The 25561-nt window shown below is 38.6% G+C and overlaps 1 protein-coding gene across 1 annotated transcript; it reads right to left on the bottom strand.

Annotated features, from left to right (window-relative positions):
* Nucleotides 1-91: 91 nt before the first annotated feature.
* On the bottom strand, nucleotides 92-25224 carry cad (carbamoyl-phosphate synthetase 2, aspartate transcarbamylase, and dihydroorotase). Its single transcript, XM_079583525.1, has 43 exons — nucleotides 24789-25224; nucleotides 21998-22137; nucleotides 21753-21882; nucleotides 21494-21636; nucleotides 21258-21399; nucleotides 20368-20539; nucleotides 19207-19392; nucleotides 19007-19116; nucleotides 18724-18866; nucleotides 18368-18499; nucleotides 17980-18213; nucleotides 17257-17478; nucleotides 16923-17111; nucleotides 16713-16837; nucleotides 16483-16616; nucleotides 15629-15741; nucleotides 15263-15513; nucleotides 14846-15092; nucleotides 14637-14735; nucleotides 14003-14227; nucleotides 13706-13888; nucleotides 12730-12948; nucleotides 12467-12634; nucleotides 12157-12339; nucleotides 10820-10924; nucleotides 10457-10699; nucleotides 10256-10337; nucleotides 9985-10151; nucleotides 9730-9894; nucleotides 9324-9455; nucleotides 8994-9195; nucleotides 7915-8105; nucleotides 7697-7837; nucleotides 7201-7290; nucleotides 6940-7096; nucleotides 5269-5435; nucleotides 5092-5166; nucleotides 2749-2961; nucleotides 1941-2066; nucleotides 1548-1703; nucleotides 1349-1450; nucleotides 1173-1267; nucleotides 92-1037 (listed from the first exon to the last, which is right to left on the bottom strand). Exons 1-43 carry the CDS (start codon nucleotides 24880-24882, stop codon nucleotides 938-940), a joined length of 6693 nt encoding a protein of 2230 aa, XP_079439651.1. The 5' UTR covers nucleotides 24883-25224; the 3' UTR covers nucleotides 92-937.
* Between the last annotated feature and the right edge of the window lie 337 nt (nucleotides 25225-25561).

Genomic DNA, 25561 nt, shown 5'->3' with positions numbered 1-25561 from the left:
AAATTATAATATTCAAATAAAATAATTTTGTACTCCATGTAGTCCAAAAACACCATGAAAATGTAAGATTTTGGGTGAAATTGTCAATTTTAAATGTTAATTTTATTATGTAAACTCATAAATTTAACTGATGCCATTTTTGCGTACTTGGGACTTTTTCGTCATGCATTTTGATTGACAATTTCACAAAAGCATGTATAATGAAGAAAACATCCAATAAAAGTTTTAATCTTACAGTCTAGCAACTGTTCAAGTGCATTATGAGGATATGGTCTCCATTTATTTGTATTTGTACATTGCGTGCTTATAGGGCAGGCAGACTGTATGATATTGCAGTGGAATGACATTAAAGAGCAGAGAAAGGTCAGAGATTGCAAATCTTTTTTATTTTCTAAAAAAACAATTACTTAAGTTTTACTCCGTAATGAAAAATAATCTTCCTACCATACTTCTACCAAATATCTACCTATATGCATCAAGAAGATTGAGTAACAAAAGTTTGGTCTTCAAATGGAATGTCAAAATGAACGTGATGTCTGTACTGTTGTAAATGCACAACAAAAAGTACAGAATTAACAATTATAACAGTAAGATATGTAGTAGTAAAATGGTTTCTACGTTTGCAAGATTTTTCTAACAAAACTGATCAGCCTGCTATTCTAGAGTGCTACATTAATGTAATGATCTCAGATATTCAGGATGAAACTAGGTTAACCACACCCACTGTGGTTGCATTAATTTATATCAAATAGTCAGTATATGGAATTTTATTGTCAATACTGAAAGGAACAAATCTGAGTACTTCCCCTCAAAAATGACACCTACTGGAGCTATACAGAGGGTACACAGAATAAACAATAGTCATGGAATCCGTACGTTAGCAACAAAATGTTTCCCTTTACTGCCAAATGTCCGAGACTAAACCATGATGGTCCTTTCACCGACCCAGCACAGTAGCCAGAAGTGCCATCCGAATATACATCCCGTTCTCCGCCTGCCGAAAATAAGCAGCTCGAGGATCCGTGTCCACCTCCGCACTGAAAACAAAATTGGATTACGAGAGACTACAAACAAAACTTTGTATTCAGCACTCCAGTTTATGTAACTTCTGATATTTGCCTTGACACTCCTCCTAGATTTTAACCTGACGCTTTAAACTGAAAATAGCAAACCTGATCTCATTGACTCTGGGAAGAGGATGCATGACCACCATCTTCGTTTTGGCTCCCGTCATGATATGTGGGGTTAGGATGAACTGCCCGAAACACTGTCAGTAAAAGTAAATCTTTAATAAAAACCATGTTTAAGAAATAAAAGATGTAATGTTCTCATCAGAAAATTCTCCCACCGCTTTGTACTCTTCTTCAGAGGCGAATCGCTCCTTCTGTATTCTCGTCATGTACAGGACGTCAGTCTCTGGGAGGGCCTCTTCAATGCTGTTAAACTCCTCCTGTGGACAGACACATTTAAGGGAAATGCAGCAATGCAAATTTTAAGCACCCATGTAACAGTCCACTCCTGAATTTATATTTTTGATTGTGACGCACCTGTTTAATGCCTTTAGAGGCCACAAAGTCAATGATCTCAGCAGGCATGGTGAGGTTTTTGGGGGCCACGTAGCGCAAATTGATCCTGTATTGAGTGAGAAGTCTAGCCAGAGAATGCACAGTGCGGCCATGTTTCAGATCACCAACCATGGTAATCTGAGATAAGAAAAAAGATCCAAAAATTAGAAGTAGAAAGTTATTAAAGTCATTATAAAAACTGAGCATCTTGTCCAGAACAACACAGCAACATTGGCTAAACTTTGAGAGCGAGTTTGAGATGAGATTCTCAGTTTGGTGATGCTAGTGGAACAGAAATTACATCCTTCATCTCCAAGTGGTAGTTGCAAGCTAATAAGTTTGAGAAGACAGAATATTTTTCCCATGTGAACTCACAGTCATGCCATTGACTGTTCCCAGCTCCTCTCGGATCGTAAAGATATCCAGAAGGGCCTGAGTGGGATGTTCTCCGACTCCATCACCAGCGTTGATCACCGGCCGCCGACAATGCCTTGCTGCACTCTACAAACCAGAAGCACTTTTCAGTTTAAACTGAGGTATAAAATCAATTAAAAAAAATAAACACAAAAATAATTATTTTGATGATGAAATATAATAATAATAATACTTTTAGAAAAACTTGCACAGAGGAATTGTGCACAAACAAGCAAGGGATATTTATGATGAAAATAGACAATTTATGTCATGTCTTAAAACTTTCTTTATCAAAATTTCCATGCCTTGGGTCAGTGTTTTTTTTGTTGTTGTTTTTTTTTTTTTTACAAATGTATATTTTTATTCATAGAAGATGCATTAAATTCCTCAAAAGTGACAGTAAAGACACTTCTAATGTTACATAAGATTTCCATTTCAAATAAATGCTGTTCTTTTGAACTTTCTATTAAGCAAAGTATCCTGAAGAAAAAAAAAGAAAAGAAAAAAACAATCCTGGTTTCCACAAAAATATTAAGCAGCACAATTGTTTCCAAAATCGATCATAAGAAAATTGTCTTGAGCATCAAATCAGAATGACTTGCCTTCTCAAAGAAAATATTTTAAATTGTGATATTTCACAATATTACGGTAAACAGTATCAAATAAATGCCGCCTTGGTGAACTTACGAGACTTCAAAAACATTCAAACTTTTCAACAGTTCTGTACATAAAAAAAGAATTTAAAAAAAATCATTAACGCGTGGCTCACTTCTACAGCTCCAGGTATGGGGTGGCGCAGAACAATGACATCAGCATAGCAGCTCATGGTGTGAACAGAGTCGGCCAGAGACTCGCCCTTCTGTGTGGAGGATGTGGACTCGCTGAAATGCACCACTGAACCTCCCAGACGCTGCATGGCTGCTGCGAACGAACTACTGGTGCGAGTGCTCACCTCGTAGAACATGGAGGCCATGACTTTACCCTGGAAGAAGAGGAGCAGAACAGAATTAAATGAAGAGTTTACAAGAACTGAATGTTCATTTCATCTCCTTCTGCAAAAGGTTCTGTTTCCAAGGGCCACAGATGCCCATTTCTAAAGGAAGAGATCTACTTCAAACTGTGACACGTCACTGCCAGATTGAACACCATCCTGACTCCAGACTGCTGCTGACTTGAGCAGTTAAATACTCCTGCTGGGGGAAGTTTATGTAATGTTCAAAATGGGCTGTGATAAACTACAAATCCTCCAGTGACATCTACTCTGCTATTGGACCGAATTACACTATCAAAAGTCAAAAGATAATGTGGTCTACAGGACCAGTTGAATCAAGGTCCAATCTGCTCATTCTACTTTGTTCCTTAATAATTCTATTAACAATTATATTAGTATGAGACCCACCACCCATCCTGAAGCAAATAACCAATCCTACTTCTACCACTCAATTTTAGGGTTGATAAGATTGAATGTTTTTGAAATGTTCTCTTTTTAATACTCACAAAGGCTGCATTTATTTGATCAAAAATACATTAAAACAGTAATATTGTGAAATTGTATTACTATTTGTTTTCTATTTAATTCATTCCTGTGATGGATACACATTTTTTGCATCTATTACTCCAGCATATTAGAATGATTTCTGAAGGATCATGTGACTGAAGACTGATTTCAAAATACCACTTATTTGATATAGAAATCTTTTGTAACATTACACATTTCTTTACGGTTACCTTTAATCAATTTACTGCGTTCTTGCTGAATACAAGTAGCCTGGGTGCCAGCCCGAACCCCGCCCACAACCTTTTTTGGTCGGGAAGTTCGGTCTGGACTCGATCCGTTGAGGAGAAATTATGCTCGGCTCCTAGAAGGCCGAGCCAATCAAATTGCCAGGGCGGGCTTTAAATCGATGATGGACAGATGATCTGCGGTTACGTAATCACCACGTCATCAAAGAGCGGTTGGGTTGAATTGGTTTTCAACAAAGATGACTGCAGCTGGAGAACTGAGATGTTTAGATTCCGCTATCGCGTCTGTTATAAAATAAATCGACAGCGCATTTGTCGATCGGAAAGAGGTGTTTGCCGTCCTTCCTACAGGATTCGGTAAAAGTTGAATTTATCAGCTGGCTCCGATGATCGGTAAGAAGATGGGACGCCATGAAAACCAATGGAAGGGATGTGCTCACGATCTCTCTTCTCTGAAGCCTCAGATGAACACGCTTCTTCAGCCTAGTCTCTTTCGTCATCTTTCCATTTTTTTAAATCAGTCAAGTCGCGTTGCAACCGTGTTATAAAGTTGAGACAGGGCTGACAAATGCGAGAAGATTTATTTGTTTTATTGTCGAGATCTAATCCTAAACGGAGAACTTGTTCGTATATACATACACCTTTTGTATTTCTCTCAAAAATGGTATTCGTGCTTGTAAGTACTCCGCAAATTCTTACATTCTTTTTACAACAACGGCAAAGATAGTTTACACTCATTAATTTACTACTTCCAGTGTGCGTGCAGTTGAGCTCTGTTGACAACTATGCGTCGCTCTGATTGGTTGTAGGTCTATCCAATTGAGTGCAGAGGGGTTTTTTTTTCCTGGTTCGGCTAAGACACGCCTCATAATCAAAGCCCTAGGGAGCAGTATCAGACTCACATTCTGCCTAGAATATGAGTATGACGAAGTCAGGCTAGAATATTTCCAAAAAAACTCACAGAATACGAATAGTTAAACAGTAGAGTATCTAATAACAATACTACTTTTTGTGCACATTTAGACAAAACTCTGTGAGTGTTTATTTAACAAAAATAAGCAGTCAGTTATTATTAAACTGATTTACATCTTATGAACCAGTTCTCTAGATTTTCAATTCGAGATGGACCTGATGAAAGTATTGATGCGATTCAAAAAAAATCAAGAACCACTCTGACAGATTCAGTCAACAAGTGAGTCATTAGACTGATTCTAACAAACAAATCATGAGCTGATTTGAATCTTTTTGACATTCATAAAAAATAACCAGATTCACTCTCAAACGTATTACATTTCTGTTTTTAACAAATATCACTTGAAAGTGGCAGTTTTTGTAAAGTCTTTTTTTTTTTTACTAATAGTCAGTGTACCTTCAAAATATCCAAAGGTCTCTCTTTCTGCACCATGAGACGAAGAGAATGTGCCACATTGAACAAGTGTGACATCTGAAATCCCAAGACAGACAGGAAAGATTGATGAGCAATTCTTTTACATGCACAAAAGCAATATTTCTGGACTCGACAACAGGATAGATAACATGATGTCACCTGTTCCTTGCTGAACTGGCGCACGGACAGGATGTGCTGGCCCACCAGCGGGTGCAGCAGCGGGGAGGTCTGGGGGTGGGGCAGGATCTGCTGCTGCCCAGCTTGAGGTGACAGGATCCTGGCCAGGGGAGGAGGGTGTGCGTATGGCTCTGCTAGAGGAGCCAATTCTGATAATGGAAGCAAAAGAACGTCACAATCAGCACACAATATTTCACTGCCAATCTCCAGTCAATCTCACTTTACACCAATAAACAGGACACTGCATACAAGCTCATTGAGATCAACCTGAATCACAAGGAACAGCATGCAAGCAAAGTACAGTACAGGCAACACTGATAAACAGACCATCATGTCTTGTTTTGATTATGCTTGTGTAAAGGCTAAAATATGCCCATGAAATTAATCCAAGAAAAAACACAGATTGGAAGAGAAAACAAGGCAAGTGTGGCAAAGCTCTGGTAAACATCCCTACAAATGTCAAACCTGTATCATACGGTGCTCTAAATGACACCTCTTCAGCTGCTCGAACGTTGAGGCACAAAGTTTGAAGAAATCGATTAGTAACTGTACAATTATAACCACGTTTTTCATTAATAATTGCCAATGCACTTTGTAAAATGTTTAGTTTTAGGTTTCCAAAAAACGGTTTGAAAGCTGGAAAACTGAAAAAGCTTTTTAGATAACTGAATAATATAAAGCAACACTTCTCTTAAAAGGTGAGTCATGGATATTGCACACCAGGGATGGTGATACAATTCCAGATGGTTAGTATTACCCTTTCATATTTTAATTACTAAAACGGTTTGATTACCGCGATTTGAAAAACTCCCAGTAAATATTGTCCAGCACTAAGCAAGTTAGTAGATAAGTTGTGTTTTAAGTCACTCACTCAATTAAAAAAATTGTTCATTTAAAACCCGGCCTCCTTCGTTGTTATTATAGTTATAATAAATGCATTTTCATGCACACAAAGTGCATAGTGATGCTAATTTTATTTGCTTTTCGATATAACACTTGATGAAATGATTTCAGTGTGTGTATATCAGTAACTTTTGAACATTTCCAGCAGATTAACAAAACCGTGATCATGTTGGTCACTAAAATAGTCACATGACATTTATATTTTCATTTCTAACACACATTTTTAAATATTTGCCTTATCCCAGCATAATCTGCAATATGTTAAATGTAAAAAAAAATAATCACCAAATTAATAACTTCTAAAAATCTGGCTTTAGCAGTATTTTGCATGCATCAAATTGTCTTAAATGACCTTGAATGAATGAAAATAAGGAAGATGGAAAAAACAGATATGAAAGAATTCAGACAGTTGCAGAATCATGAGACATATTGATTTGATGAAACTATACACATCACATGGACGTTACCCAATGCCTTTTGGCGCTGTATGGTAGATCTTTTGAAACCTGCATATCAAAAACATTTCTTGCTTGAAGTGTAATTTCGTGCAAGCTCACAGACAAACAAACAAATGACTGATGCTAGCAAACAAATACTGCCATTGTCCAAGTGAAGCACTGTCTGAATTTCAAAGTTTGTTTTACAAAAATTAAAAAGTATTTGTTAACCGATCACAGTCAGTACAGTGGTTCATTTGGCACACAAACTCATGCACAATCTCTGAGCGAATACACTGCAGGCCCATAGTACCTGGAGGCAGACCAGGATCAGATGCGTGGTGAATCCGAGGAGGGAGAATGAAGCGTCCATCCCCAGCTGAACGGCGTGGGCTCGGGGCACGGCTACGGACCACATCAACAGATGTTGCCTGACGGGGGCGCTCGGGAGTTATTGCCTCACTCACACGCTGTAATAAACAAGCATGGTTATTTGTTAGCCAGTACACATCATAAAGCAAGAGCTGAACCGTGAACTGCATGTTCAGGGTGTTAAACATTTATGGAATGTTACCTTAGAAGCATCCTTGATCACCTCGGTTGTTCCTGCCGGGGCTGTTGACCATGACTTCACATCCTGACCATAACCTGGAGATACAAACACCTTAAGAGAAAGAGGAACGATTAAACCTAGAAATTGATGAGCACAAATTTAGCTGGGCAGCTGGTAATTACATTTGTGAGAAAAGGTACCAAGTAACACACTTGGTTCAAAGGTTGTGTGTGTGTGTGTGTGTGTGTGTGTGTGTAAGAAAAAAATACTTTCAGCAAGGATGCATCATATTAATAGCAAGTGAAAGTAAAGAATATTTTAAAATAGCAGTACAGAAAACAGTTATTTTTAAATTGTAATAACATTTCAAAATATTATATAAAATAAAATATGTCTTGAAAAGCACAAGAGATTTCTTAAAAAATTTTTTTATATATATACATCATATATATATATATATATATCTTACTGACCCCAAAATTTTTAATGGTAGTGTATACAAACATTAGCCCTTTACCTGTCCATCAATATAGGCCAACTCTCCTCTGAGCACCACCCTCATGACCTTTCCCTTCACTTTCATGCCCTCGAATGGCGTCCACTTTGACTTGGTGAATTGCATGTGCTTCGGAATAGTCCACTCTTGCTCCAGGTCCACCTGAAAAATTCAAGCATCATTTTGAAAATCCAAAGTTTCCAGGCAGCAATTTACTGAACATTGTAAATCTGAAATACCTCTACATAAGTGTCTTCTTGAGCAGGAAGAGAGAATATTCTGCTGGGGTTTTCGTAGAGCCTCTTGATGATGTCGTCAATGGTAAGGCGACCCTCGCTGACAGCTGTAAGCAGCAGAGGAAGCATGGTCTCCAGACCCGGGTAACCTGGAGGTGGCTTCTCAGAGTTCTTCTCCTCTACTGAATGAGGGGCTGCAAAAAATAGATATACTTAATATACGCTTCCAAGAAAAATCTATGATGTGGCCATCATAAATTGATGTACACGACCAATCAAGTTTGGGGGCAGTAAAAGTAAAAAAGGAAAGAAGTTAATACAGCAATGTTGCATTAAATTGATCAAACGGACTTTTAAATAGTTACAAAATATTTCTACTTTAAATGAATGCTGTTCTTTTTAACTAGCTGAAAAAAGTATCACTGTTTTCACAAAAACATTAAGCAGCACAACAGTTTTCAGAATTTATAGGAACAAGTCATTGTAAATAGTAATTACACAAAATAACTTTTTAAATAAATGAAACATTGGAGAGCATAAGACTTTTTTATAAACAAACAAAAAAAATTCTTACCAACCCTAAACTTTTAAATGGTATTCTACAAGTACGCCTGACAACAAAAAGTGTTTAATTAGCCCTTATGTAGAAAACTACTAACAAATTTTAAACTGAGTTCATTAGTATTTTAAAGGGTAAAATACTTAAGTCTAGTTAGCTTCAATGTCAGGATAGTTTGAAATGGGATTTGAAGGTGTATTTTGAACTAAAAAATAAAGCCTATTATAGATTATCGTGTAGGACTGTGCCAGCTTGTAGGACTGGGGACAGCTTGAAAGTCTATGTGTGTTTTGTTTTTTGATCAACCACAGGAAGGTATGTCCGTCTAATCAATTAGAAAAGATATAGAACACTAGGGCCAAAAGACAGGCCAAAGGTCTGTACAGGGTCTAGATGTAGCTTTAATGTTCAAGCTGAATTTATTTATTTGAGTCTCAGGTTAGTGTTTTTAAAACTGTCAAGGCAACATAAATATTTGCCTCAAGATGTGAGGCATAGCAGAGAAATCTGAACCTATAATTACCGTGGTCTGTTGCGAAACAGTCAATGATGTCTAGATTTTCCCACAACGCCTCCATGTCCTCACGTGTACCCAACATGGGCCGCACTTGTGCTCTGCCATCCCCAATGGCAGGCACATTATCTTCACACAGGAAGAGATGGTGAGGTGCCACTTCACACGTCACCTGGATACCCTTTTGTTTAGCAGCTCGAATGATCAGAATCTGAGAAACAACGCATCATTTTAGTTGGTTACAAAATCACAGGAACATGTAAAGAAACTGGATGAAGGCTTGACCATGAAGGTAAAATAAAATGCAGTTGTTAGACCACCACACATAAGGATTCTTACCTCTTCTTTCTTGGCAACATGGCAAATATGAACAGGTCTCTGATACAGCTGCGCTACCATCAAGATTGCCGCCACTGTCTGCTTCTCAGCATGTGCCACAATGGGCAAGTGCTTTGGCCACTTTTCAAAGTGCTGCATGCAAAGAAAATGATACTTAAGATGTGACATGACAAATTGCATCAACAAATAAAATATTCAAATCAAAGATGTATTTAAAATAAATACAATTTAAACAAATATATTTATGCTTTTACTTCATATGCATTTTGTATTTTAAATAATATAATAAAAAGTTGATTTTTTTTTTTTTTTAAATAAAAACTACATGCATTTAAAATAAAAATATAATAAATTAAAATGAAACTGTTGTCAAACAGGTTTTCTCAGCCTCCTCAGGTCTCCTTACCTCCATCCACAGAGAAACATTGTCCATTTTTAAAGTTGAGTATGTGTCATTCAAGTACATCTTCAGACCAGCTGTAGAGCTTGCAATGGACGGAAGTAGTGTAGCGTTGTCAGATGACGCCCCCACGAAAAGAGCATAATCACAGCGGCACCCAGCCTTGGCAAGCTTGACATATTCAGAAAAATAATCCATAAACAACTTCCCCATTTGTTTTCATGTTAATAACCAACCAAATCTGTAATTTGTTGATGTTACCTTCTGTGCAACAGTGAAGGAACTGGGGTCAATGATTGCAGGGTTAGTGTTGGGCATGGCGCACACCATGGTGATTCCTCCAGCCAGGGCGGCAGCAGTGCCCGAAGAGAAGTCCTCTTTATGGGTGGCACCAGGCTCCCGCAGATGCACATGGACATCAATCAAACCTTTCGACATACAAGTATGAATGGTATCAACCATCATAATTAACCATCTTAATTTATTTGCTTTGACAAATAAAATAAAAACATCTGAAAAGATGCTGCCATACCAGGTAAACGGATGAGTTTCTGTGAAGTCATGCTGTCTACATGAGTCTTTACACGAGGAGCCCGACCAATTTGTCCCAGCGCCTGCCAACCCCACATACATTTCAATCTTTACATTTTTAGGGGTACAACAGCATGTAGTTGACTTCAAAGCGAATAAAAACTTTTGTGGGGTCGTCAGCAGTGAGAGCGTCACTGCTCACCTGAACAAACAGCTTGGTGCATTTGATGTCAGTGATGAGTGGTACGGAGTAGTCAATGGCCATTCGACGAGTGCGGTATCCTTTGGTCACAAAGGAGGACAAGCGTCTTCCACCAGAGTTCCTCATAGACAGATTAATGACCAAGTCAAAATGGTTCTCCTCTAAATAGTCCATGATGTTCCTCTGTTTGTCCTTATTATGGCAGTCACTCTCCTCTTCAAAAGGCCAGTCCACTGCCATCACCTGATCAGAGACGGATAAACAAATGGAATAGTAAAACAGCATATTTTGCCAACTCAAACACTTAAAAAAGTTAAGCAATAGACATTTTAAGTTAGGGCAAGTTGTGTTATTCCACAGTACCTTAATTCCATGTTCAGTGTAATAGTCAGCGGTGCCTACACTGGCATACAAGTCATAACCCAAACTCTCCAAAGTCTGGACTGTGGGCAGAAGCTCGCTTTTATTCTGAAAGAATTTAAAACAAATACATTTTTTCCATTACAATCAGAAATTGGATTTATACATTCTCTAAAGAAAGAGAGAGTGAATTTGCAAAACGTGCACCACTATAATACAGCATTCCTGGGTGTTGCTATGTAGTTGCTAATGTGTTCCAGTGGTTTTAAATATGCAGTTATGCTAATATGCTAAGGTGATCTGGGAGGTTGCTAGAGCATCACTATGTGATTTGTTTGAAGACCAATTGCTTGAAGAAATCGTTCACCGGCATTTTTTAATTCTGTCATTACTTACTCACCCTCAAGTTGTTCCAAACCTATATGAGTTTCTTCTTTTAAACACAAAAGAACATTTTAAATATCCAGACAGCTGACGGTAGCCATTGACTTCCATTGTAGGAAAAAAGTCAATAGCTACAATCAACTGTCTGGTTCCTGACATTCTTCAAGATATCTTCTGTGTTCAACAGAAGAAAACCTCATACAGGTTTGGAACAACATGAGTGAGTTGTTACATGATGATTGTGCAGTTACATTACAGATGCAGGTCAGGCCAAAGCATAGGCAACGCGTGCCACACACAGCCTACGACACAGCTACGGTGTATAACGCAGAAGTATAAATCAGCCTTAATGTGATGCTTGCCATAGCATAATAAATAATACAAACCACAGCTTTCAGTAATGTGAATTACATTATGAAAACAAATTATTAGAGAGAATCAACTCAAGAGTCACGGCTGCGTCTAACTTCCCCAAGCACTTCCCCTCGGGCGAATCCCCACCGCCATTTTGAAGTGCTTTCAACTTCAAGTGAGCAAGGGAAGTTTATTTGGACAGACCCTCGATTTTGACCAAGTGAGCGAGTCTACTCAATATATACACTTCAGGCAGATCCACGGACCACAATGCAACACGACTGGGTTGTTGGCAAGAATTTAAAAAAATTACACAAGCATACAGGCCAATAGAATGGTGCATAAAACAAACTGGTAAGGATATATAATCTATAGCAGATTCCAAGAGATCAAGGGTTTAGGGTGTTCCAAAAAAAACAATTCAAAGCGTTCCGCCAGTAGTGGGCACTCGGGCAACGCAAGCAATGACATGCATCCAAGTGAACAACACGGAGGAAAGTTAGCTAGGGAAGGACATTAAAACAAGGAAATTAAAAAAAATAACTTGTACACAACCAAACTCAAGTGAGTCAACCGAGTCATGCTGTAAAGGAACTCGTTACCTTGTAACTACCAATAGAGAGGAGAATATTCTTTTTAGGGATTTTGAAGCCGGTGCTGAGCATGGCTTTTAGATAAGCCTCATATCGGTTCTCCCCAAAGCAGGCCACTTCTCCAGTGCTGGTCATTTCAACACCGAGAACCACATCTGCTCCAGCCAGCCGTGAGAAGGAGAACTGAGGAACCTGAGATCAAGGCCACACACAGATCAAGGTTATGTAGATCTTGGAAAACACTGGGATAGTTCAGATCAAGTATTTCCTTCAACAACAGACATCATCAAGAGTTAACAGACATTGTGAAGCTAATTACCTTAACTCCCACAATGCCAGTCCCCTTCATCAGCCCAACAGGCTCAACTTCCTCTCCCAAAATGACTCTTGTTGCTAGGGCAACAAGATCGACACCAAGTGTTTTGGACACATAAGGGAAGGAGCGTGAAACTCGCACATTGCATTCTATCACCTTCAGCTGATCATCCTGTTGACAAACACATGCAATTTAGTTTCAGCATCAAATATTTTGAAACACTCTTCCTAGCTATTCCATTTTTTTATTTTTATTAAAATAAACACCTTGGCAATGAGCTGCAGGTTGAAGGGGCCGGTGACCTGAAGCTCCTGTCCGATGGCGTGAACGATCATCTTAATGCGCTCCATGGTTTTCTGGTTGATGTCCTGAGGGGGAGTCACCAGTGTGGCATCTCCAGAATGCACCCCTGCGTTCTCCACATGCTCAGACACCGCAATGGCAATGACCACTCCATCACAGGCCACGGCATCCACATCTATTTCCTGATGGCCAAATATCACATATCACAAAATTAAGTGCACAAAACTTACCACCACAGCTTCTACAACAGTACCGCAAAAAGGAAATAAAATATAAATGAACGGAACAAGTACTACAATTAATAAAAATAAATGAATGCTAAATAGAAATTACTGACACTAAAATTAAAACTGAAGATATAAAAATAAAAGATAATTCAAATATTAATACAAACTATGATGTATGCAAATAATAGTAGAATAACACTACCATTAGGACGCACAGATATTAAAATAACAGCCGATAATTTTTTGGTTGATAACCGATAAATGGCTAATAATCAAATTCTATAATATTTTATCTAAAAAAAAAAAAATTTAAAAAAAAAGTTTGATTTTAAAAGCAAAAAGTTAATTTAGCCATAACAACATTAGACTCAATATACATTTACTGTACTGGTATTGACAATGGATATTAATTTTGTGCATGCCTAATTACACAGTCATATGAGAAGTTTTCATACAATCTTTCTCTTCCATTCCCAACTTGAAAAGCAAAATAAGACTTTTAGCATGGAATGAAGTTATTGTACAACATTCACCGCTCAGGTGATGGCAGTGGTGAAAAACCTGTTCAAACAAGCAGTTTCATTTTGCAACAAATGACTGTATAACCCAGTAATTAACTCCTGTCTCTCCCATATATACACATTTTACAGAGACCTGGAACTGCCACAAAAATGAAGTCTGTAAAAACATCTCCCCCTTTTTTTTGACTAACCTTGGCTTCCTGAATGAATTTGGAGATAACGACAGGGTGTTCCTTTGACACGGCAACAGCACTGGTCAGGAACTTTTCAAGTTCAGTATCCGAGTAGGCAACGTTCATAGCAGCCCCGCTGAGAACATACGACGGCCTCACCAAACACGGGTAACCCACTGTCTCGCAGAAACCTACTGCAGACTACAAAAGAAATGTCATGGGGATATTTGAAGTAACAAGCAATTACAGAACAACTTTTAGTGTGCTCTTGGTATTCCTTTAAGTGTGTTCTAATGAATTCTCTTTATAACGTACCTCAATATCAGAAAGCTCTTTCCATCGGGGCTGGCTGATTCCTATTGTGTCCAGCATCCTGGAGAATTTGAAGCGGTTCTCTGCAGAGTCAATGAACTCAGGTGAGGTGCCCAGGATCCTGCACTGCTGTCTATGCAGAGACATGGCGATGTTGTTGGGGAGCTGTCCACCCATGGACAGAATAACTCCCTCTGGGTTCTCCATCTCATATATGTCCATCACCACCTGTGATTAAAACCAGGTGTACTAAAATAATTAACTTAAAACTCAATCTCAATGATACTAAAATAGCACTAATCGTTAATAAATGCTACTTTACACACATTATAAGGTACAGTATAAAATATGGATATTCAATTTGAGATTTGCAAAAGGTTGCATTATTAATTTAATCACACTGTAAAGAGTTAAAAAAAAATGCCTTTGCCAATGTCTAAATCTGACTTAAAATGAATCTAAATGAATCTGAATATGGAGAATTAAGATTCCAGCGTAGAATCTCTAATTACAGCAGTTAAATGATAGGGTACCAATATATTGTGCATCCCTAATTCTAAGGAGATTAAAGTATACATTTCAGTTATCAGAACAACAACTGCTACAACAATAAACAAGATCAAGATTAATCTCTTACCTCAAAGGAGATCTCATCAAAATACAGTCTGTCGCACATATCATAATCTGTGCTGACTGTTTCTGGGTTGTAGTTCACCATAATTGTTTTGTATCCCATCTGTGAAATAGATTAGTTCACAAATACACACGAACATTTCACAAATGTATGATTTTATATTTCCTGCTTTAATTCAAGCCACATATATCACTTAATACAGATGGGCTCACCTTCCTCAGCTCCATAATACACCCAACAGCGCACCAATCAAACTCCACGCTGCTCCCGATGCGGTAAACCCCAGAGCCGATCACCATGACATGGGGCTGCTCGAAGACCACATCGTTTTCTGAGCCATTATAGGTCAGGTACAGATAGTTGGTGTAGGCGGGCCACTCGGCAGCCACTGTGTCAATCTGTTTGACCACCGGAAGAATCTTCCAGTCTCGCCTCATCTTCCTCACAGCCAGCTCAGTGCTGCAGTGGGGGAAAGAGCAGGAACCTTACAGTTTTTCTTCTACAGTTCTACTGCAGGCCATTTTAACTATTCCTTGTACAAACAAGTCTTGAAACTTAAAACTGTTTGATTTCGCAAAAAAAAACAAATGCAGAAAGTGAGTCATTGCATGAGCACTTTTCCTGGGTACCTTTGCACAGCTTGGGCAATCTGTTTGTCAGAGAAGCCCAGCTGCTTGGCTTTCCTCATGACCTCAGGTGGCATTGCACTCTCATCCCGATTATACATCTCCAGAAGCTTCTCGTGGTCTGCAATGTTCTTCATTTTATGCAGAAACCAGTGGTCTATCTTGGTCAGCTCATATAGCCGTTCAATTGTGTAGCCGGCACGCAGCGCAGCTGCCAGAACAAAGATGCGCTTGTCTGTGGGTGTCTGCAACTCCTGAGATACAAGACAAAATATTTCAGAGAACGTTTTGTTTTTTCATGCATAATTTTTTCAGCCTATTGCATCTGACTTGGGAGTGAGATGGAGGATCTGTATCTTCAGTACAAACCTCTTCAGACACTGGTTTGATTGTGTGATCAAACCCAACGCAGTTCTCATCCACCATTCTCAAAGCTTTCTGGAAGGCCTCTTCAAAGCTGCGGCCGATGGCCATCACTTCTCCTAAGATGGAAGAGAGTGCTGAATGAGATCCCAACATACCATTTTGTCAATTTAAACTTTTAAAGAATTCAAACTACGCCATTTAAAAATGCACACATTTGAATAACGTGCTGTAATGCATTAAAAAATATACCACTTTTAAAAAGATAAATGGCTTCTAAAAAGTCCCTCTTACAATAACAATCAACTTAAGGTTTAACATCACATTTACCAAATTAGCAATAAGGCTTTGAATAGTAATATGTGCTAATATAAAAGGCCAAGCTTGTATATATAAACAAAAAACATTGTTTCAAAAATATTGCAAAATTGGTAACCCCACCCAAACCCCATAAAATAAATGTATGTGTAATGTGTTTGAGAGATATTTTAGTATTTATAAAATATCATAGTATTTATTAATAGTTTGAATAAGCTTTTTTTTTTGTATTTTACAGTTTTCAATCTAATTTTAGTTGTATTATGTGAGGTTGTTGTTATTTTTATTTTTTTTGTAGTCATTTTAGTACTAAGCAACATTTCTAATTTATGTATTAAAAAAAAAAGATTTTCCATCTAACATCTTTTATTTCAGTTTTATTAAAATGAACAAAAGCACATTTTAATCGTTTTAGTTAACAATAACAACTTCTTGTGTATTGTGAACAACTTAACAACAATATTGTGAACAACTTAACAACAATATTGTGAATTATAATATACAGATCTCCGCTGCAATTTATATCCATGTAGGATGCTCACCAACGCTCTTCATGGAACTGCCAATTGTAGTGCTGACTCTAAGGAACTTGCTCAAATCCCAACGAGGAACCTTCACTACACAGTAATCCAGACTAGGCTCAAAGTTGGCTGTAGTGGAATTAGTCACTGAATTCCTAGAAAACAGTCACTTTTAAGCAACTTTGAAAATAACAACACACAAATGTACAATTACGTTCAGTATAATAGCTCATTTTACTGAAAGAACTCACTTGAGCACAGGCAGAGGGATTCCCAAGCCGAGCTTGGCGGCCACATAGGCCAGAGGGTAACCTGTGGCCTTACTGGCCAATGCAGAGCTTCGTGAGAGACGCGCGTTGACTTCAATGATGTAGTACTGCCAAGACATAAGCATGAGATTATGGGTTGACCGTTACTTCCTAAAATCCATTATTCCTGGATGATACAATTGACTGAATTACCTGCTCGGATTCAGGATTTAGGGCATACTGAATGTTGCACTCTCCCACAATGCCCAAGTGGCGAATAACTTTGATGGCCGTGTTTCTCAGCATATTGTATTCATAGTCGTTCAGTGTCTGACTAGGAGCCACCACTATTGACTCTCCAGTGTGGATTCCTAGAGGATCAACATTCTCCATGTTACAAACCTAAATGAAAAGATATCAATTTAGAAAAGAAAACATGGGAACATATATACTGGTAAAATGTGAAGGCACTGTTAATCATTTTGGATTAAAGTACAAGTCTAAATGTCAGAATAAAAGGAAAAACACAGCTCTAGGCGCTACGTACCGTAACACAATTGTCATAGGCGTCCCGCACCACTTCATACTCAATTTCCTTCCAGCCTTTAAGTGATTTGTCAACCAGGACTTGTGATGTGTGAGCAAAAGCCTGGGTAACCAACGTGACCATTTCCTCTCTATTATTGGCAAAGCCTGAACCCAGTCCACCCAGGGCAAATGCAGAACGGACCAGAACAGGATAGCCGAGTCTTTCAGCAGCAGCCACTGCCTATCGGAAACACAAAGTTGGAACAAGCATACATTGAGAAAATTATACTAACATTTTTATTAGTAATAAAAGCACAATATGGATATAATATTATAATGTATTTTAATTTATTGTCAAATGACAAATTTCTACAAAAAAATATTAATTGGAACATACATACTGTACATATATACACAAACACACACGTATATAGTGCGTGCATGTGTATATAAACATTTAAACAACTTAGTAAAGAATACATATTTTCTAGATGAAATCGTTTATTTTTTGGGCTTTCGTAGAAAGACCAATAAAAGCCAATTATTTAGTATTGGCAAACGCATGTTGCATTTTATATTACCATATTATTTCCTACAGCATAAATAGGTCTCTATACATGAAAATATATTATAAGGCTTTGTATTTTAGGAAGATAGTCTCTTGCAAATGAATCATAACTGGAAGTCATAGACAAAAAAACATTATGAGTTTCCCTAGTGTACAGTAGATTAATGAGCTAACCTGTTCAACAGACATGGCTGCTTCACTGGGGGCAACATGCTCATTGATTTCCTCCATCTTCTCCACAAAGATCTTCCTGTCTTCAGTCATCTCTATGGAGGCTACTGGGGTTCCAAGCACACGCACTTTGTATTGTTCCAGCACTCCTTGCTTAGTGAGCTCCACACCACAGTTCAAGGCCGTCTGACCTCCGAATGTGAGCAACACTCCATCTGGACGCTCGTTCTTTATCACCTATTTGAAGGGTAGAAGGATGGAGGGTTGAGCTCAATTTTTAGGCTCTTAAGTCCAACCTAAACTTTATGTTAAAAGCATAATTTCAGTTTTCAAAATCTGTCATGAGAAGAATGCCTAGTAAATTACTTGGGGATGGACAGCTTTCTCCTACCTGCGTGACATACTCTGGTGTGATCGGGAGGAAGTAGACTTTGTCTGCCAGGCCCTTTGAGGTTTGTACTGTGGCAATGTTTGGGTTGATAAGAATGGTTTGTATGTTCTCCTCTTTTAGAGCTTTTATAGCCTGAAAAAAAAGGGGACAATTTTGGTTTCATTTGCTACACTGATGATTCAATTTCTCCTTTAATGTTAGCCTTCCATATTCAGTGAGAAGCTTCTTTTACATAGACCAACCAAGTTTCAAATTAATGAAGGAAACTGAGAAAACAATAATAAACAGCTGGCTTGTGAGATGCATTCCTTAATTTCCACACCACACAGTCTCAAGGGTTTTTCTTTGATACTCACCTGAGACCCAGAATAGTCAAACTCGCCAGCCTGTCCAATGGAAAGCCCTCCTGAACCTAGAACCAGAACTTTACGAGGCCGAACAAACGCTTCCGGGTCAGGAGATCCAGGGTAAGTAAGGTGCTCTGTTAGTCTTTCCTTAACTGTATAAAAGATTATGAGTAATAATTAGTCATGTAAACATTCGCACACTATAGGAACATTTGCAAAAGTGACAATCAAGTATGCAAACAACCCTACAAAAATTTTGATAGTTTTACAGGCATACGTCATAACAGATCACCTGATTTTCCAGCTTTGCCATCTTTTACATCTTTGACTGTATCCAGAAACACATCAAAGAGACTAACAAGGTCTGTTGGACCCGCCATGTGTTCGGGATGAAACTGGACACTGAAAAGGATATAAATAGATTTGATAATACAGATATACATTTATAATATAAATATAAACAATACACACAAATGAGAAATGAAGGCAAACCTGAAGAGTGGTTTGTGGTTATGAACAATGCCCTCACTGGTTTGGTCATTGGCATTGGTGAAGAGCACATCCCAGTCTTCTGGGAGAGTTTGGGGATCCACAGCAAACCCATGATTCTGAGACGTGATGAAACAGCGATTTGTTCCTTTATGGATGCAGGGCTGGTTATGGCCACGATTACCATACCTAAAATACACAGGGACCATGAATGAAGTTGTAGCTTTTAAGATTCACAATTAGAAGATACATTGCTTGACAGAAATAAACCATCTCTGAATGAACCTGCTGACAATCCGCTTTGTCAGCAAAGCATGAAAGAATGTCAAGAAAGGGCATGAAAGAATGCCTGAGACTGGGATCACAGCCTTGAGCACATGCAAACAAAGCAACTATCCCAGGACTCTTAAAAAAACAACGACGCTTATCCCAGGAGTAACGCAGTGGCTCCTGTCTAAACGGCTGAGCTCAGCATAAACTAGATTTCACACCATGTTGGTTTTTCATGAAAACTGGAATGGCATGGAAAAGGCCAAGGAACCAGTCTTTTGTTCCTCTGGAAACACTTTAATCCACTGACCATAGCGCGATGCTGTCTGGTTCAGCTAAACTGCACAAATTCTATATTTTTTTCTGTAACTATCTTGTTTAACTACAAAGATTTCCCTGAGAACAAATTGAACAAGATATTAAGACTTTTCAAATTTTATCTTGAACATAAGAGCATTATACTATTAAAAGAATAACTTTCTAAAAATCCTTTTTATAAAATTTTCCTGTAGATGCAAGTGTTAAAACGGCATTAAAATGCATTTGAAATAAATATTTTACTTTTTGATGTATGGATAATACATGTAAGGATAATTGTCTATTAAAGAGATAACATTAAATTTTGCCATTATTCACCCTCATGTCATTACAAAACTGTATGACTTTCTTTCTTCTGTGGAACATTAAGATTTTTTTTGTCCATACAATGGAAAGTCAATGGGCTTGAATGTTGTTTGGTTCCCAATGTTCTTCAAAATATTGTTCCAAAGAATAACAATGCATGCAGGTTTGGAACGACATGAGTGTGTAAAGAACAGAATTTTAGTTTTTGAGTGAACTATCCCTTTAATAAGAAATGTGCATTAATACTCAAAAGATGAATGGATTGCTTACTTCATTTTGTATGTTTTTGCACCAATGACCAAAGATAACAGCTGATGGCCCAGACAAATCCCAAAGACAGGTTTGGGATTCTCCACACATGCGACCTTCCGTATGTTCTCTACAGTCTCCTTACAGTATTCTGGATTGCCAGGGCCATTGCTGATGAACAACCCATCAAAGTCTAGAGAGAAACAGAAGTAATACCGAAGTGATAACATTTTCATTCTCCTAAAATAGCAGTCGACACTATATTTAAAAATGTATATAACAAAACACATCCTTCTAGGGCTGTGCAATTAATCACAATTTATTTTTATTTTGCCTTCCAACAATTAATCAGTCAATGTTAATCAAACAACAAAAGGCAAAGATAAAATCACTCACTGCTCTTGAATGAATAACTTTCGAAACTTTAACAAAGATTAATCTATATTTAATGTATTTAGTGAAGACTATGCAGTGTTATTTTACATTTGATTCCTTTATTCAGTTTCTGTTTTAGGCTATTACTTATCTGAATACCACTGTTAGTACATCTTCCTGAAAAACTTACAACAGAACAAACACACAAATTAAATAAATGGTGCTTTATTTTTCCATTTTATATGTAATCAGTTTCTTTGTTCTTATTGTATTGCTGACTGTTTACTGGTCTTCTTTAATGTCTCTTCTTGTCTTCTGTAACAAGGATCTTTTATTTAGCTACATTAGTCAACCTAGAATTCGTTTTTGCTGTAGTAGGCTATCGATAATTTTACTGATATATAACATTACTCATATCACGGATTAAGACTTTGATCATATCGCCCAATAATAATCATGTTAAATTGAGATTTCAACATGGACCAAAATAATTGTGATCCTTATAACAATATGTGGGGAACAGCACCATGGCTCACCATTGCAGTCCAGAAGATGATCCCAGGGGACAACAGTGACCCGGGCACCTCTCTGGCACAGGCAACGGATCTGGTTGTATTTTATGCCACAGTCTATGGCAGTGATTCTCACTGTTCCCTCTGGATTAAAAACTTTTGGTTCCTGTTGGCATAAACAACACAAGAAATAAAATGTCTTTAAACTAAATTAAATCATTGAAATTGATCTGAAAACATTATCAAAACTAGCCACCTACTTTCATGGAAACTTCTTTAACAAGGTTTCGGGTGTCCGGATTGTCAAACGGAATGTTGTTGGCTGAAGTTCCTTCCACCACAAGTTTCCCCAACATGGTTCCCTTTTCTCTGATCTTTTTGGTCAAGCTTCGGGTATCAACCCCTTAATTTCACAGGAAGAATAATTTGTTTCCCCGATTAATGCTAGAACCTAAACCAAATGACTTGCTTTACTTTGTATAAGTCAACGCAAAGCAAGCGACGCATGCACTGACTGACCTTCGAGTCCAGGGATGCCTTGCTCTCGCAGCCACTTATCCAGAGACTTGGCGGAGATCCAGTGACTGGGATTCTCTGAGACCTCCCCAACAATGAGAGCAGCAGCATGGATTCTGGAAGATTCAAACCACTAGAACACAAAGAGGGACATTTAGAAGAAACCATACCAGTAGTATTAGAATAATCTATTTTAGAAGAATGATGTACTATTAAGACGACAATGTGGATACAAGAAAGGAAAAAACCTTGCTGAGTCCAAACTCTCCATCCTCATCTTCAGGAACACCATAATTGCCAATCAATGGGTACGTCAGAGTAAGTATTTGAGACTTGTAAGAGGGATCTGTGAGAGCCTCTGGATAACCCACCATTCCTGTCTGGAAAACTGAGGACACACAATGTATGACTTTTGGATATCAAAAGTACTGGTACATCAGTACAAAAATCAATACATACAGTAGGTTGTGTAACATGCCATTGATTTGACTTTTTTGAATTTGTTAGAATTAAACTTAATAAAGAGGCCTTAATAGAATATTAATTGCTGTGGTATGAAATTGTATCAAGAACAGTGAAATTTTAACATTGTGACTATACTAGTAGGACTACTGTTTGGGGGCAGTTTTTGTCATTCATATATCCTGCAAAAATCCATGTCTAAATTAATGAGCATGAATAAGTAGGGATGGGAATTGAAAACCGGTTCCACGATTTATGAACCATCGTATCTCCTCGACGTTAACGAGTCCTCTTATCGATGCTCCTGCTCCGAGTCAGCCATATATAGCCTACATACAGACCGTGAACTCACAACGGTCCCTTTTGTCCTTTATCGAGCACCATGGCACGGCGTCCAAAACAATTTTTTTTGATAGGGGAGTAATGAACTTGTGACAGGGTACTTGTTTAACTGAAAGAACGATGAGCAGAGAGAGAGCCCCGGTCGCGCGCGCGCACCCTTTCTCTTCGGAGCCAGGCGAAAGTATAACGGTACGTTCACACGGGGCGTGAGCGTCAACGCTTGACGGAAGGCGTGGCTGAAGTTTGGCACGACGCCATGGTCATAGCAGCGTCAGCCAATGAAATTAGACAGGAATGACAGGATGAACGTGATGAACGTGATTGGCTGCCGCCTGGCTACTGTATTTGCATAGAGCGATCCTGATTGGCTGACGCTTCCGCCTGCGGCGATTCACTGGCGTTGCTCGCGGCAGAAGTTGAAAAATTCTCAACTTCTGCCGCGAGCAACGCCAGTGAAGCGCCGCCGACGGATCCACAATTCATTTCGGCAACGCTTGACGTCACCCATTCAAAGTCAATGGGAAGCGTTGACGCTCACGCCCCGTGTGAACGTACCGTAACGGTACTGATCCACTTGTCCGACACGAATGTCGTGTGGTGTCGCAACGCCTCCCCACATGTGAACGTTGATGGGCGTTCTTCTAGTTTACCGCTATGGGCGTGGTTTTGAGCCAGCGGCCAGTCAAAAACAAAGGACCCACGAGAGACTTCCCTCCGTCTCCATGTGCGTGCTTCTATTGGATAGACGCCTCGCGTTCAACGGAATTCATTTGCATAAAGATGGGCATCGGCCAGCTTTTTGACGCGCGGCATTTTTTCAAATGAAGCGCCGCCTTCCCGGAATGCTTTGCGAGCGCGTCAAAGTCGCTTGACGTCACCCATAGGAATATAGTGGAGTGCAGCGCGACAGAAGTGTTGCACGGACAAGTGGATCACCGCCGTAAGGCTTCACAGTCTCCAAACTAAGCGCTGTCTTGCTCCCTCGCACATTAATCAAAATACATCGACACGATGGTAAGGTCGCAAGACCAAAGTTTCATGTGGAGCATTCGGAGACTATTTTTTCCTTAATTACCGCTGCTGTGCGAATTGTGCTAAAATACGTTGCCTTTTCTCATCTGAAAAGCGATCCGCACATTCAGCTGACATAAAACAAACTTTAAATAAACGAAAAAAAAAAAAAAAAAAAAAACTATCCAGGGAGGAAATGTTTTCGGTGTTGACAAATCTTGTGGGATGTCCAATGCCGGGATAATCACACAACGCGATAATGAATGACACGTCCAATTCGCGAACTAATGACTCATTTGAACCAATTCATTTTAATGAATGGTTAAAACAACTGATCTTTCCAACACTGAACTCACGAGACGTCTGAATCGGTAACTAATCGGGAACACTTTACAATAAGCTTCCATTTATTACATAAAAAGTATATTGCTTACTCAAGTGTAAGCTTTAAAACAAATAAATCCACTTGGGGGTTTTTTTGCCGAAAAAGCATGACTACTTTTTTTCCACACAGTGCTATCAGGAATCAATAAGAGAATCGTTAAAGAATCTAATCGATAAGCAGATTTGTCAGTGGAATTGATATTGATAAAATCTTATCAATTCCCATCCCTATGAACAAGTCAGACCTCTGACCTGCAAAAGTGTTTTTACAAGTGTGCATTTAATTGGTCTTATAGCTTCAAAGGAAAACATTTATACAGGCCAAACTTTTGGACACACCACCTACTTGTTCTTTATTTTTATTTTATTTTTAAATCACACACAAAAAGTGTTGCCAAAAATAAAACATTTTATAACATTTTTGTGATGGGGCCAGTGAAATTCATATTTTAGAGTCCTGAGCAACTTTATGGAGTCATCTAAACTGGAGGTGCTTATTAAACAATAGTGTTTTTCTATTTCATTTATTATTTTATTTTAAATAATGGGACTACATAATTCGTACTGTAGACATATAAAAAAATTATATGACAAGACAAGATAACGAACTTTTGTCTAACGATTTACCACTGAACCAGAAACTGTTTCTGGGATGTCACGTTCACTTTAAAACGTTTAGCGCGAAATCAAGACACGTGTAACTTACTTCCTGCTCATCTTGTTTATTAATCACTTTCCGGTAAGAGGACAGGAGGGACAAGTGTATCATAATGAGCAGTGGCAGAAAATAGGGCTGACAGGGACACATATTTCCAGTACATTTCCTTTGATTTCACTTACCAACTTCACCAGACACTGAGGATACGGCACCGAACATACGGCCTTTAAATGCTGTCCCGTCCTCCAATACTAAAGTTGCAATTTTCTCCGACATGGCTGAGTGTTAGTACTTCTAAAAGCAAAAAGATTCACAGCGAATATCTAGCGCTTAAAAGTTTGTGAACCAAAAGGGCTGCCCCGTGGTGCGTATGTTTTCCCCTTTTCGCCGACGTTCCCACGTGAAAACCACGCTGCTCAAGATGATGTTCACCCGGATGCGGAGGAAATATATGCGATCTTAGATATCGTTGTCTAGGCCAAAAACCATGCTGTCCTGATGTGGAAGAAGCTCATTGGCCGGTAACGATGTTTCATTTAGGTTAAAGCCTAAAAAGGGTCAGGTCAATAGAGAGAAGTCCACGCTCTGCTCCAGTCACAGCAGCGTGGAGCCGTGCGCGTGAACTTCAGTTGGTTTTATACGAGCGTGCATAACTACTGCGCGTCAGCACGACGTCAAAAGGAGGGGGAAGGCCTGACCCAATGCTTGCTGCCTGTTGCCTACTTTATTCTCAAAAATGCAATGACCTATTCTCAAATTTTTTCTTTATTTGACCTGTGGGCAATCTGGGCATGGTCGGTGAATAAAAAATAATAACGTAGGCTATATCTCGTGGATTTTAACCTGTAGTAAGTGAATCTTACAGGTTACCCCCAAAAATATAACTAAAACTATACTGTGTTTTTTTAGCTATAAATACATTATATAAATACATTATATAAAATGTAATGAATTA

This window comes from Phoxinus phoxinus, assembly GCF_949152265.1.
Source record: "Phoxinus phoxinus genome assembly, chromosome: 16".
Taxonomy (NCBI): domain Eukaryota; kingdom Metazoa; phylum Chordata; class Actinopteri; order Cypriniformes; family Leuciscidae; genus Phoxinus; species Phoxinus phoxinus.
This window is presented reverse-complemented; position numbering and strand designations above follow the sequence as displayed.

What these genes read in the sequence shown, in the direction of transcription:
- cad (XM_079583525.1), bottom strand. Translation starts at nt 24,882, where the DNA reads ATGTCGGAGAAAATTGCAACTTTAGTATTGGAGGACGGGACAGCATTT. An exon ending in AACCACAAACCACTCTTCAG is followed by an intron (nt 19,117 to 19,206) that starts GTTTGCCTTCAT and finishes TATCCTTTTCAG; the next exon opens with TGTCCAGTTTCATCCCGAAC. An exon ending in CACCAGAGTATGTCACGCAG is followed by an intron (nt 18,214 to 18,367) that starts GTAGGAGAAAGC and finishes CCCTTCAAATAG; the next exon opens with GTGATAAAGAACGAGCGTCC.